Here is a 15000-nt window from a genome sequence, read left to right on the forward strand (position 1 = left end):
TAACAGAAAGTATTATGAATAATTTTATAACCAAACAAGGTGTAAAACCTATGAATTAGCTGAAATATTGTTAAAATTCTACACAGAAATAAGGAGACAGTACAAAGAAAAAAAACAAGCAAATCCCGCATTCACTCACAACATCCTGACTCAAATGAAACAAAACTGTGACACTCACCAAATGATGTCTAGGTAATCCATATTGAATATAAGCCACATTTTCACAACAAAGTCCCAACTGTACACCTATGAACATTTCCAAAAGGATTAGGCTCCAGCCATCCATTGTTATCAGTGCTGCCACGCCCCCCTTGCAACTACACATTCGAAGATTCATGCAGTACCACCCTAACACGTGTAGTTTGCCGACTCATACTAGCAGCAACAACGGGACTGTTTCTTCCTCAATATCACTGCTATTATCGCTTTCTTGAGGCGAAAACAACACGTCGGAATCATGATCTACAGGGTCCTCAAGATCCAACATCCGGAGAATCTCCTCCCGTGACAAGGCTCGCCTTTGATTCATTTTTTTTCTCGAAAAAACCGCACAAACCAGGCTAATTTTACATATGGCGGAAGGGCACACCAAGTGTGTCAAGGGAAACAACTCAATTTACTGCAAGCTTAAAAAACCGGGAAGCAATCACGAGTCGTGTACCTTGTATGTCTAATACTAAAATAGTCACTTCCCGTCCGTGGGCGTTGCAGCACTATTACTAATATAGTCACCTCCCGTCGCGAAAGTGTTAAAAACAAGTTCATTTAGAAAGCAGGAACATAATATTGCCCTTTAGAGAGCGTGATCTGTTGTGACACTTTTCAGTGTAAACAATGTTTTATGTAGAGGTTACATGACGAGCCTCAGCTCACTGGATATTAAAAAGATTGGTAAAAGTTGTCGGATCATAAAAAACGCCATAAACGCTTCAGCAAGCCTTTTCATGACAGCGAACTGAGACCAATTATTTTTAATACCCACTGAGACTCAGTGTTTTGAAAATGAAATGAAAAATGAAAAGTCTTCACAAGTATGGACATACCTTCCTCCCCTTTTGTGACAGTGGGGGCGACGCTGAGAGACTCTATGTCAGGGTACAGGGGATCTCCTCCCTCCATGAACATGACGTGTGTTCGCGCTTGGCCGCACACTTGGAAAAAGTGACTCTCCTCCTGTGGAATAAACGGAAGCGGTTGAACCGAGTGAGGAAAAAAAGATAAAACAAGTCTTGAAAAATGAAGTTTTGAGTTTGTTTGTTTGTTTGTTTGTTTGTTTGTTTGTTTGTTTGTTTATTTGTTTGTTCGTTCATGGGATGAAACTCCCACGGCTTTTACGTGTATGACCGTTTTTACCCCACCATTTAGGCAGCCATACGCCGCTTTCGGAGGAAGCATGCTGGGTATTTTCGTGTTTCTATAACCCACCGAACTCTGACATGGATTACAGGATCTTTTTCGTGCGCACTTGGTCTTGTGCTTGCGTGTACACACAGGGGTGTTCGGACACCGAGGACAGTCTGCACACAAAGTTGACCCTGAGAAATAAATCTCTCGCCGAACGTGGGGACAAACTCACGCTGACAGCGGCCAACTGGATACAAATCCAGCGCGCTACCGACTGAGCTACATCCCCGCCCCAAAGTTTTGAGTAATGAATAAGCAGCATAACCCCATTTTTGACTTTAAGACTGACTCACCCCCTTTTAAGACAAGTTGCTGTTTCAGATTTTCTGTTAATAACCTCTGTAAATAATGACCTCCATTTTAAGACTGAGACCCAGCATAAATCACAAAGACGAACAGGCGGAAAAGTAACTCCAGACCTGATGTTTGAAAGACAGACAGACAGGCAGACTGATGGACAGATGATCACACAAGGTCTACCTCACTGAAGAGCTCTATGTGCACGCCGTCACTGTAGTAAGGCGACTCGAAGTCAGACAGACAGACAGACAGACAGACAGACAGACAGACAGACAGACAGACAGACAGAGAGACAGACAGACAGACAGACAGATGATCACACAAGGTCTACCTCACTGAAGAGCTCTATGTGCACGCCGTCACTGTAGTAAGGTGACTCGAAGTCAGACAGACAGACAGACAGACAGACAGACAGACCAAGAGGGACAGACAGACAGACAGACAGACAGACAGACAGAGAGACAGACAGACAGAGACAGACTGATGGACAGATGATCACACAAGGTCTACCTGACTTGAGAGCTCCATGTACACTCGAAGTCAGACAGACAGAGAGACAGACAGAGAGACAGACAGAGAGACAGACAGAGAGACAGACAGACAGATGATCACACAAGGTCTACCTCACTGAAGAGCTCTATGCTGTGCACTCCGTCACTGTAGTAAGGCGACTCGAAATCAGACAGAGAGACAGACAGAGAGACAGACAGAGAGACAGACAGACAGACAGACAGACAGACAGATGATCACACAAGGTCTACCTCACTGAAGAGCTCTATGTGCACGCCGTCACTGTAGTAAGGCGACTCAAAGTCAGACAGACAGACAGACAGACAGACAGACAGACAGACAAACAGAGAGACCAAGAGGGACAGACAGACAGACAGACAGACAGAGACAGACTGATGGACAGATGATCACACAAGGTCTACCTGACTTGAGAGCTCCATGTACACTCGAAGTCAGACAGACAGAGAGACAGACAGAGAGACAGACAGACAGACAGACAGATGATTACACAATGTCTACCTCACTGAAGAGCTCGATGTGCACTCCGTCACTGTAGTAAGGAGACTCGTGGTCGGGTGCAAAGGTCACCATGATCTCCTTTGTCTCCCCTGAAAGCAATACAATATAATCGACGTTTTACAGAAATTCCTCAGTTAAGGTTAATTTTTAAGGGCAGCAGAAGAGTTGTATTTCTTGAAGGTGAGGCCAGATGTAAACATGTTGATAGACTGTCACTATGTCTTATCAGTTCCGATAACATGTTTTCAAAAAAGAGTTTTCGAAAGAGGAACTAAACATATTCGTCGCGATATAACCTTCGTGGTTGAAAACGACGTTAAACACCAAATAAAGAAAGAAAGACTAAACATATCGAGCAGACATGTCAAAACCCAGTGCCAATAATGTTCAAGAGATTAAAGACTAATATATCTTTTCTTATCTACCTGCCAACAAAGTCTGACGATTCAATTAAGAACAGCTAGATGACGAGCATACACTGACCTGCCGGTATGCTTCCTTCTTTGGGAAAGCAATTAAAGCTGCCAAAAAGAAGGGCTGTACCCATTTTCCCTCCTTTTTTTCCGCATGTGTGCTGCATTATCGTGTTTTCCATTCACTAAGACTTTTGTTGTGAGCTTGGGATCTTTATCGTGCACATGCATGCGCACAAGGAGACTTGCCACGAATTTGACTCTTGGAAATAAATTCCTGGACTAACCCAAGATTCCAACCAACGCCAATTGTGGCAACAAACGTCTGGTTTGGAAGCCATTACTCTTGGTTTAAATTTCATTGGAATATTGCCGCATACATGAAATAAGGAACATGGAGCACAACAAGCTAGGCTTATGAGCGTACTCTTAAAAGCAAATGGAATTTGGAGGACGATTGCAATATAACAAGTTTGAAATAATGTCAAAATAATAATGGTGAATTATAGTAGACAATCATGAAGCCATTACTCTTCCGACTCAGCTGTCTCCATTGGGGTTTACTTCACAATTAAAGTCACAACAGCTAGATGACGAGCATACACTGACCTGCTGGTATGCTTCCTTCCGATGGCACAAAGTCAAACACACTGCGCCCATTGAAGTTTTGTGCTCCTGAAATCAAAGAACAAAACACCATCAAAATCCAGTGAACAGATTAGGGTACCAGGCATGCATTTTCCCCTCACAACTAAATACATGTACTGCAGAGGATATCCTGCTATAATTGTCTAATGGAAGCAAAAATGGCAGTAAAAAAAAACCCAGTACTTTGATGAGTGTGTGTGTGCATGTGTGTTTGTGTGTGCGTGTGTATGTTTGTGTGTGTGTTTGTGTTGTGTGTGCGTGTGTATGTTTGTGTGTGGGTTTGTGTTGTGTGCGTGCATGTGTGTGTGCATGCGTGAGCACATGTGAGCAGGCATATGTGTTGTTCTTGTGTGAGGGGGTTTAATATAAGTGGTGTGCACATGTGGGTGTATATCAGAAGCAAACGATAAAAGGGAAGGAGGACTCTTCAAGTAAATTCTTACTCCCCATTCACCTTCAACCCCCCCCCCCCCCCCCCTCTTTCCCTTTTCTATACAAGGCAAAAGAGTAGGGGGATGCAGGGCAGGGGGAAGGAAAGCCGAGAGACACATACCAACAAAATTCTTGACACTGGATTGCGGTTTGACGAAGTGCGGTAAAGCCTGGGCCTTGTCGTGTCGCCACGCTGACAGACTGTCCAGCTTGATCACGTAGTCTATAGCCAGGGACGATGTGTTCTCCATCTGAACATACAGTCAACAAAACAGCTGTTTTAGACACTGAGGAGGGACATGGATGCAAGGTCACTACCACACACCATGCAAGAAATTGTGAATCCCAGGAAGGTGGCAAGGGTAGAGGGGAGGGAGAGAGAGAGAGAGAGAGAGAGAGAGAGAGAGAGAGAGAGAGAGAGAGAGAGAGAGGGAATTAAGACAGACAAAAAAACAGACAGATGGAAGAATAGACAGAATGAAAGCTAGATGGGCAAATGCTCCCAGCTGCCCAAAGCTGAATATAAAAAATGATAAGTGACGAAACATTCCCAAAATTCTACATCATAGTTTCTTGATTTTCCTGCTAAATGATCCATATGTATACTTTCAAATTCCAGCAAAGATAATGTTCATCCGCCCATTTCCCGACTACACACACACAGATTATTTAAAAAAAAAAAAAAAACCTGCACAAATACTCACCTTGAAGATTTTTTCACAATATTCATTGACCAGCACAGCCCCCAGGTCAAACAGGTTGTTCTCCACGCTCAGGTTGACAAGAGGACTGACGCCATGTCCGGCCAAGGTCAAATGAAGGACAGACGTGTCTGTTCTGATCTCCAGGGATTCTCGGAACTGTGGACAAAGGATAGAGTCACTTACATGTATTTTCAATATTATTCATTTGCTAAATGAAGATGGAAAATCTTCCATAAAACCTAGCAAATTAGTTTTCTTGAGATATCAATACACTTTCTTGGAAGTTTAACCTGTAATTCCACTCAAATAATTCATTGGGTAAACTGGCAAATGCAGAATGGTGTTACATTACTGCATTGTTTGTTAACATTTCTGTTCACTGTCTTACTTGTTCCAACACTGAGGTCACACCATCTCAGAATTAACAAATGGATATATTAGTTTCAGTCATGCAGTTGCAGGACTGTACACGAAAACATCCAACACAGTAAAGTAAATCATGCAGGTATCAGTATCATCTAGTCCTGTGAGGCTACCCTCATGAGAATTTTATTTGCTTTTTCCTTTGGGAAGCTGCCAAACAGTAGGGTGCTTCCCATTTTCCCCCCTTTTTTTCTGCATGTGTGCATTTGTGTTTTCCACACAACTAAGTCTTTCGCTGTGAACTTGGGATCTCTCGCCTGGTGGGGGGGGGGGGGGGGGGGGGGGCGTGGAATGGGGGCCAGGTCCCCCTGGGGGAGGTCATGAGGGAACTGTACCCTAAATCTTGGTGGCAGAGCCAGTACGTTAACACCAACGCACAAGGATAATGTGCATGGATTTGACTCTTGGAAATAAATTCCTGGCCTAACCCAAGATTCCAACCCATGCCAATGGCGACAAACTGGTTTGGAAGCCATGGCAGTTAGCGACCGACTCGGCTACAGTGGAACCCCCCTTTAAAGACCTCCAACATTCTGAGACATTCAGGCCTGGAAAAGGAAGGAGTCTTAAAATGGAGGTAAATTAACAGAGGCTATTAACAGAAATTAAAAAAAAAGGGTCTTAACTTGGGGGTTCCACTGTATCTCCACTAGGGTTTACTACACAATTCCTCATACAAACATCAAAGCTTGTCACAAATGTATATTAAAACATTAGATCCTGATAAGGACTTTGAGAGATACTCACAACTCGGCCGCCGTTAGGCGTAAAGGAGATGTTCATGGTGTGAGTGGCGCCAGGGTCCAGCACTCTCAGCGCATTCAGCATCAGGAATGGCCCTGCTGTGTTCACTATGGAAGAACGCAACTGTTGACAAAACGAGAAAATACATCAGAGATAACAGAGTATCGACCAGCAACAAAAGCTCACTCGTTCACCAACTCTCTCTCTCTCACACACACACACACACACACACACACACACACACACACACACACACACACACACACAAACACACAAGCACAAACAAACACACACACAATCACGACCTAGAGCTCCCTCTCTCTCACACATACATTCCCTCCTCCTCCTCCTCCTCTCACACACACACACACACACACACACACACACACACACACACACATATCATTTCACCATAAAACTATTTGCTCATTCCAGTCCAGGCCAGAAGAAAAGAAACCAGAACTCACTCAGACAGGCACACACTTCAAGTTACCTCCACAGCTTTTTCAGAGATGTTCTGGAGCGTAATGGAGCGCGAGGAGTGCTGACCGATGGACACTTCCCCAAAGTGAATGGTGTTGTTACCATTGTCCGAGATGACCACTAGCTCTGGCTTGACCACAGGGCAGTGGACCTCTAGGTACAGGGTGTTGTGAATGCTGCACACAAACAAAAGTTGGTTGGTTAGTTATCAATTTGTTTATTGCAGACCTGTTTACCTAATTGGAACAGTTGGTGTATTTTCCACAGACACTTAGTGTATTTTCTTACCAGGTAGAGGTGCTTGTTAATCATATGACCAACGTAAAACTGTTAGCTAAGTGAAATTGTCGTCGGATCACGTGTCGTCCTGTAAAAATTTAGACCAATCATAAGCGCTAGCCGAAGCAAACCGAATTTTATCCAATGGTGTTCACAACCCACATTCAATTTAGAGACGTAATAAATTTTAAATTAAAAAAAAAAATTCTATTGTTCTAATCGTCGTACTTTCTTATCAACGAACGTATTTATCATATTCTTGGAAACTTGGCGTACAAAATTCGTCGAAATCGTATGAGTAAACAAGGCTGTTATTGTCTCTTCAGCAGCTAATGCTATTCGAGGCGGATGCAGCACACAAACAAAAAGAGTGTTGTCTTGACTTATAGTTATCACAAGCATCATCGTCATTGCCATCATAATCATCATCATAGTTATCATCATTTTCATCAAAGTCAGTGGCGAGGTCTCACTGCAAGGTGAGCTGAGCTCTACCCCCCGCGGGTTAGGGGGAAGAATTTACCCGATGCTCCCCCACCCCCCGCGGGTTAGGGGGAAGAATTTACCCGATGCTCCCCCACCCCCCGCGGGTTAGGGGGAAGAATTTACCCGATGCTCCCCCACCCCCCGCGGGTTAGGGGGAAGAATTGACCCGATGCTCCCCAGCATGTCGTAAGAGGCGACTAACGGATTCTGTTTCTCTTTTTACCCTTGTTAAGTGTTTCTTGTATAGAATATAGTCAATTTTTGTAAAGATTTTAGTCAAGCAGTATGTAAGAAATGTTAAGTCCTTTGTACTGGAAACTTGCATTCTTCCAGTAAGTTAATACATTGTACTACGTTGCAAGCCCCTGGAGCAAAGTTTTGATTAGTGCTTTTGTGAACAAGAAACAATTGACAAGTGGCTCTATCCCATCTCCCCCCTTTCCCCGTTGCGATATAACCTTCGTGGTTGAAAACGACGTTAAACACCAAATAAAGAAAGAAAGATAAGCTCTGAAAAACCTTTAAGAGTCATCGTTTAGACAACTACAGTCAGTGGAACCCCCTTTTACAACCAACCAATTATTAATTTAGACTGTCCACTGTTTAAAACAAATTGTCAGTGTAAAGCAAGACCTCACCTGTAGGGCAGATCTCCAGGGTTACCAGTGGCACCAGTCGCCACGTAGCAAGGAATGACGATGGTACGGAAGCTGCCCTTGAACTGGGGCAGCAGGGAACAGATGGCTGCTTTAAATTCTGGAGACCTGCAAATAATTAATCATAAAATACAAAACTATGACCTGTTGAACCTGTCTATGATGACCACCAAAGGGACTGACCGCTATATACAGGTGCTTGCTACAGAAAGGTGGTCGCAAGGACAGGTTCAAGGGACTGACCGCTATATACAGGTGCTTGCTACACAAAGGTGGTCGCAAGGACAGGTTCAAGGGACTGACCGCTATATACAGGTGCTTGCTACACAAAGGTGGTCGCAAGGACAGGTTCGAGGGACTGACCGCTATATACAGGTGCTTGCTACACAAAGGTGGTCTTAAGGACAGGTTCAAGGGACTGACCGCTATATACAGGTGGTTGCTACACAAAGGTGGTGGCAAGGACAGGTTCAAGGGACTGACCGCTATATACAGGTGGTTGCTACACAAAGGTGGTCGCAAGGACAGGTTCAAGGAACTGACCGCTATATACAGGTGCTTGCTACACAAAGGTGGTCGCAAGGACAGGTTCAAGGGACTGACCGCTATATACAGGTGCTTGCTACACAAAGGTGGTCGCAAGGACAGGTTCAAGGGACTGACCGCTATAATTATACAGGTGGTTGCTACACAAAGGTGGTGGCAAGGACAGGTTCAAGGGACTGACCGCTATATACAGGTGGTTGCTACACAAAGGTGGTCGCAAGGACAGGTTCAAGTGTACTACCAGAACTATACCAAAATCTATTGAATAATTTGGGTGCAACCAGGTTAAGGTAATGTGTAAGGTACAGGTAAGAATGCATTCAGATTTGATTTGTTTGTGCTACCTCACCACATTCAGAGAAAAAAGTCAAGTTTTACTACTGTTTATTAAATAAAAAAATCAAGGTCAATGAAAAACAAATGAAAATGAACCCATGTATGCCTAGTGTCCTCATGCAGGGACACTTACAAAGACAAACACATATCTTACTCCTTAGCGATGGCGTTGGGATCAGGGGGAGTAATCAGGCGAGGTTTGGACACAGTGCTGGACCCTGAACCAGCTGGTTGAGATCCACTTTGCTTGCCTCCCTTGCCTTTCCCTGGTGAGGATTGACTTCCCTTTTGTTGCTTACCTCCCTTTGCAAGGGCTGCTTTCTGCAATAATCACAATTGTTCACTTCATCGTTACAAGAGGCAGGAATAGACTAAAAGAACAATACTACAGAAGCCAAATAATGAAAAGAAAATTACCAAGTGGGAATCGAGTTCCCATTTTTCCAAACACTTTTATAAGGATTTTTAACCACTTATTTCCAAAACGAGCCAAGTGATCATTTAAACGTAATATTTACAGGCATTCTGTGAATGCTAGTCATGAAGCAGAGAGAAAAAAAATCAAAGCTTCTTCTTCTTCTTTGTTCATGGGCTTAGACTCCCACGTTCACTCATGTTTTTAGCACGAGTGGATTTTCACGTGTATGACCGTTTTTACCCCGCCATTCAGCCAGCATACGCCGATTTTGGAGGAGGCATGCTGGGTATTTTTGTGTTTCTATAACCCACCGAACTGTGACATGGATTACAGGATTTTTTCTGTGCGCACGTACTTGGTCTTGTGCTTGTGTGTACACACGAAGGGGGTTAAGTCACTAGCAGGTCTGCACATAAGTTGACCTGGGAGATCCAAAAAATCTCCATTCTTAACCCACCAGGCAGCAGCGACCGGGTTTCGAGCTCACGACCTCCCAATTAGGAGGCCGACGTCTTACCACCACGCCACTGCACCCGTCAAAAATCAAAGCAATTCTTGACTTTCAAGGTGGTATTGTTTTCTTACTCTTTTCACCATCATCTTATAATTCTGCATCACAAGAAACAAGATCATCAACAACAGTTCCAACATAACAGATGTTTAGAAAGAAATAACGCTAACTTGTGAAAAAGTTGTGTTGCTTCAAAAGAGTGAGCAAATTATAAATTTTAATAATAAATTTTAATTTGATTATATACTTACCCAACTCACATAAATGCAATTTACTTCAGTCTAGTGCTAGGACGCTGAATCATCACCTTGGTAACAAGGGGAGGTAACCCTAAAAAAAAGAGCGACCTTGACCCTTTAATATAACGAAGTCTCGCGTGACTTCCTGACCTTGCCGCCATCTTTGAATCATACTCATACGATCGAAAGCGAACAGAAAAACCCCTCTTTTTTTAGGAAACCACAAAACCCTCAAAAGCGGGGCAGGTGGGAGGGTATTCACTATGTGAGTTGGGTAAGTATATAATCAAATTAAAATTTATTATTAAAATTTATAATTAAATTACATTCTTATCCCAACTCACATAAATGCAGATTGCTAATAAAGGCGGTGGGCTGCTCAATCTATAAGCTAGGCAAAAAAATATACCCAGCTGCAACCATTGCTTGAAGCGCGTTAGAACCGTAACGCCGCGCGCTGCAAAAGCCACGCAGGTAAAGGATGATAGAGAGCTCCTACGATATCCAGTAGAAGAAGTCAAGGACCTCGGGATATCCTACTAATTTGAACACCAACGTAGATAAGAACCTGTCTACCCTTGTGATCAAAAACGATAAGAGTAGTTTCGCTTATGAACCTTTAAACCTCCTGTAAAGGACAGGAAGGAGCATAATGAGATAACTGATCAGATTCATAACAATGGATCGCCTATGGCAAGAATCTTAGAAAGAGGAAAACTATAAAAACCATCAGAGATGGTTGTCCTAGTTGTTGATGCCTGACAAAAAGTCTGGACAGAAACAGAGTGAGGTAGAGAGCCTCTATTGAAACCTACATAACACTGTAAGCCAAAGAGTGTGTGAATCTCACTACCTCTGCGCGCTGCAGCTAGGAGAAAAGAAAGAACGTTTCACGTAATGTTTATGAAGGCTAGCAGAATGCAGCGGTTCAAAACCTGTGGAGCATTAAAACTCTGAAACCAAAAGACCCAGACTTGTCTTGAAGTGGTCTTTCGTATTGAACCCCATCCAGTATATGGTCTCTCTGAGAAAAGAGACCTGTCATCTTATGATGCGAGCTAAACAAGTCACACTGACAAGATTAGGGAGAAGCATAGCCTAATTCGCGTAAGGCACAGAAATAGGCCCATGTTCTAACAAACCATCTGGACAGAGCTCAAAAGAGAATAGTCCAAGATACAAAATACACTCCCCCCCCCCCCCCCCCCCCCTTTTCCTTCACCTTACTGCCTTATCTCAAAAGGCTAACAAGTGAGGAGGAAGGACCCGTTTGCGGGAGTGTGACAGAATACCACTGATCCCTTCAAATAAAAGGATGAAGCTCTGATAGGAAAACAAGCCCAGAGAAGACAACCATTGTCCTCGATGGCTAAGGGAGTGGTGTCAGAGAGAGCAAAGTACCCATCTCCCTACACCGTGGCTTGAAATAAAGAGGGCGAACTTCTGTTAACCGGAAAAGAATGCCTCGCGGGAGCAAAGCGCCACTGAGTTCGAGTGAGAGTAAACAGCAGTACAATAGCTGAAGCCATAAGGCCACAGCTTGAAAGTCAGAAAGAATGCCTGAAAGGCCCATATTCAAAAACGGTCACCCGTCCCGGTAGCAACCGAGACCGATGACGCTTAACCTCGGTGGTCAGAACGAGACCGAATTGCGGCCTTTGCTGAAAAACGAAAAAAACTAAGCCGAGGCTACAAAGATGAGGGTAAATTTTCCCTATTGCAAAATCAGGAGTGAAACGTAAGGAGTATTGAAAACCTGATTGCATGCTAGTACTATGATAGCCCAGCCCGCAAATGGGAAAAGCACGCGAGGATATCAGTAACCCGATACGCTCTTAGACTAAGCTCCCATCCCGAGAGAGGGTGCGTGAGCGTCTTCAAATTTCAGTTTCCCGATGACCGTAACATTAGAGGCATTACATGAAGTCAGTTCAAAAAACCTTGAGAAAATAATCTCAAAGTAAGAGAACTGGCCTAGGGATAGAATACGGCTTCCGTATAAAACCAAGGTTTCCTTAACTGGAAAATCAAGTACTAGAAACCTAAAGTTGGGAAAAATCGCTGAGGGGAAGGTAAGCTGTACCCTCCCTCTGCCCTTTGAGCGAAAATTGGCTCAGCCTAAATTGACGCTTAGAAAGCGTGCAGAAAGACCTGAGAAAGTACCCAAAGCTGAATCCCTGAAATGAAAAACCAAGATTCAACCTTCGGATAAACAGAGGGGAAGGCGCGGTAAAACCGGGCGCCTGTATGCCATACTGTGACACGTGTGACGTCACTTCGACGGCCTAGCCGAGAAGGCTAAAGAATCTAACAGGGCGAACAAATGCGTACCATTCTGCGATGTAGGAGAAAACTCCTAGCACATTGCAAATTTAAGAAAAATCCAGGGGCCGTCGCAGTGAAGGCTACAACGAGAGTGTAGCCTGTTAACTCGCGGGAGAAAGCCCTGCAAGGCGTAATGCCAAAGTAGAAACACTGACCTCAAGGAATGTGATTCTATTCATTACTGGCAAAACATAAACAACAACTCACCGTCTTTTGCGTGTGGGAGAAAAACCACCCCAATGCTCAAGACTTCTGTGCCAAACCTAAGTTTAGCCACATGATGATGATTTAGTTCTTTCCGTAACCTCTCAGAAAGAAAAGCTGAAACTAAGGAATTTCAGCGAGTCCTTTGTGCTGCGCAGCGAAAGTCGCCTCAAGGAGTAGGCTTAGCCGGAAAAGACCCGACTGAGAGGCTACGTACAGTAGCTCAGCGAGCCTAATAGAGATTTTGAGTCAGAATGTGAGCCAAAAATTTGGACATGTTCTGGCGATTTGTCGGAACCCAAAGCTTATGACTCTAAAGAGAAAGCGCGATTCCGTAAACCGTAAAAGCCGAGATTGTTTTAACAGCTTGCCTTGTTTTTCCGCCACTGAGGCGAAAAATTAGCGGCCTTAGCAGCTTCACCCGAGAAGGTGAAAAATAAGAGATATGCCGCACCATAGATGGGCGTACCTACCACAAAGCTGCCTAAGGCAGAGGGTCTAACCCTAAGTGTGTTTGCTTAGCTTTGTTACCTTGCCTAAATGAGGCAAAAGTGGCAAGCTGAAGCAGTTCACGGCTCCTCCCAGAAGATGGGGAGGAAAGCAAACGTGCGAACACTCCCCTGATGAGCCACAAAAACAAAGCGGAGTAGATCCGCCTCTTACTTGTAACCTGAGCCAAGCGATGGCTGACCAGACAAGCAAACCTCTGAAAAGGAAAAGATTAAAGTGACTCAAAAGTGACTCTAAATCTTAAATCCTAGAGGGAAAGGAGAACCTGCCGCGTGCACGGAATGTGCAAATAAAAGCGCTGGGAGGCTCCGCTGCTCAGTAGACTTTAGTCAAAGCGGCTAGAAGCGTCATAACTTCCATCTCCCGTGCGTCACGACAAAACTCGAAGTTGACAAGCGCAGAGAAGATAAACACGAGAAAAAAACTTTGCAAAGTTTTCGAACTCGAAAAGATCAGGTGCTTATTCCCTCAGAGCAAGAGAGAGGACTCAGTATAACGTACTGTTCTACTGTAGCCGTCTTCTCTAACAGACAAGCGACGTCTTTCTCTACCACATCGCCACCAAACTTGAATGAGTCCAATGACAACGCGATAGATCTCGACAGAGATCTCTGCAAGGACTCAGAGAGAGACAAAAACTCAAGCAAGCGTAAGCCAGTCTCCTCCAAAGACAAAAGACAAATCTCCGTAAATGGGAAAACCCTGTCTCTGCTGTATCCATCTTGCCGACTGCAAGTTCCAGTGTGACCGGAACGAGGCAAGGCAAACAAGTCAATCAACCTGACTGAGTTATGCGGCAGTGTAAACTTCTTAGCCAAACCAGCAGGCAAAGCTGAGGCTAAACACGAAGAAGCAAGGTAAGGCCGCGCTGAAACAGGAGCCAGACCAAGAGCTGTAAACAGCAGTACAGCGTGAAACGCACCGCCATGCTGAACAGTAGCTAGTAGCTTAGAAAGCTCAAACGCTACCAACGGGGATTCCCGAAAACGGAACTGCTGCTTCTCAGAACAGAAACGGAAATCCCCGAAAGCGGAAGGAGGTTGTGCAAACAAACCAACAGATGTTGCAACACCCTCCTCGAAATACCGCGAAGCCACTTCCGCTGCCAAAGCCATTGCTTGCGGAAGTTTAACCGGCATCCGGAAGTCAGAATCTTCATCTTCCTGAACGGAAGCACCGAAATCCGACTCAAAGTCCCGCACATCCGTGCAACCAGGCAACACACTTCCGCCCTGACTATAGTCAGGCGAAGCGTTGCCCGGAAGAGACGACACGCGAGGGATGCGATACCCACGCAGTGTGTCCCTAGGGACTGCTTCCGCCCTGGCGGACGGAAGCGGGGAATGCTGCTACGCCGCACCTACCGAACGCAATGCGGTGGTGACAACGAACGCAGTGTGTCCCTAGGGACTGCTTCCGCCCTGGCGGACGGAAGCGGGGAATGCTGCGACGCCGCACCTACCGATCGCCATGCGGTGGTGACAACGAACGCAAGTCCCCTGTTCGGTGAGACCAAACACGTATCTGGGCTCACCCCCTGTGCTATCCGCTCGAGCTTACGGAGCGGCATCACACTGGGATGGCTTTCACTCACGGCGCGGCGTACCGGCGTGGCTACTTTCTCCAGTATACGATCTTCGCTTTGGCCGGAGAACCCGGCTACTAACGAAGAATAAATACCTTGATCGTTAACAGGCCGACCACCAGAGGAGGCCTGAGAACGCAGAAGAGAACCGTCGCTGCCATCAAAAGACGCATGCACGTCAGCGGACGTGACTGTGGCCAAAGGAGGAACACGCACCCTGCCCAGGGAACGGGAATCCCCGACACCAGGAGGAAAAGACAGCAGTACTGCCTTGGTCGACGAAAATACTGCTGAAAGTGCTGAAATCTGGGCGCTCAGAGAGCGC

The 15000-nt window shown here is 45.1% G+C and overlaps 1 protein-coding gene across 1 annotated transcript in view; it reads right to left on the bottom strand.

Moving 5' to 3' along the window:
- Nucleotides 1–15000, bottom strand: part of LOC138978264 (cilia- and flagella-associated protein 74-like) — an 80317-nt gene that overhangs the window by 7626 nt on the left and 57691 nt on the right. The window contains exons 30-38 of the mRNA XM_070350929.1: nt 9038–9204; nt 7984–8109; nt 6591–6756; nt 6101–6220; nt 4931–5086; nt 4348–4477; nt 3756–3821; nt 2734–2822; nt 1044–1173 (exon numbers count right to left, since the gene is read on the bottom strand). Coding sequence (XP_070207030.1) covers nt 1044–1173; nt 2734–2822; nt 3756–3821; nt 4348–4477; nt 4931–5086; nt 6101–6220; nt 6591–6756; nt 7984–8109; nt 9038–9204 — 1150 coding nt within the window. The remainder of the gene's footprint in view (nt 1–1043; nt 1174–2733; nt 2823–3755; nt 3822–4347; nt 4478–4930; nt 5087–6100; nt 6221–6590; nt 6757–7983; nt 8110–9037; nt 9205–15000) is intronic.

This window comes from Littorina saxatilis, linkage group LG10 (genome assembly GCF_037325665.1).
Source record: "Littorina saxatilis isolate snail1 linkage group LG10, US_GU_Lsax_2.0, whole genome shotgun sequence".
NCBI lineage: Eukaryota > Metazoa > Mollusca > Gastropoda > Littorinimorpha > Littorinidae > Littorina > Littorina saxatilis.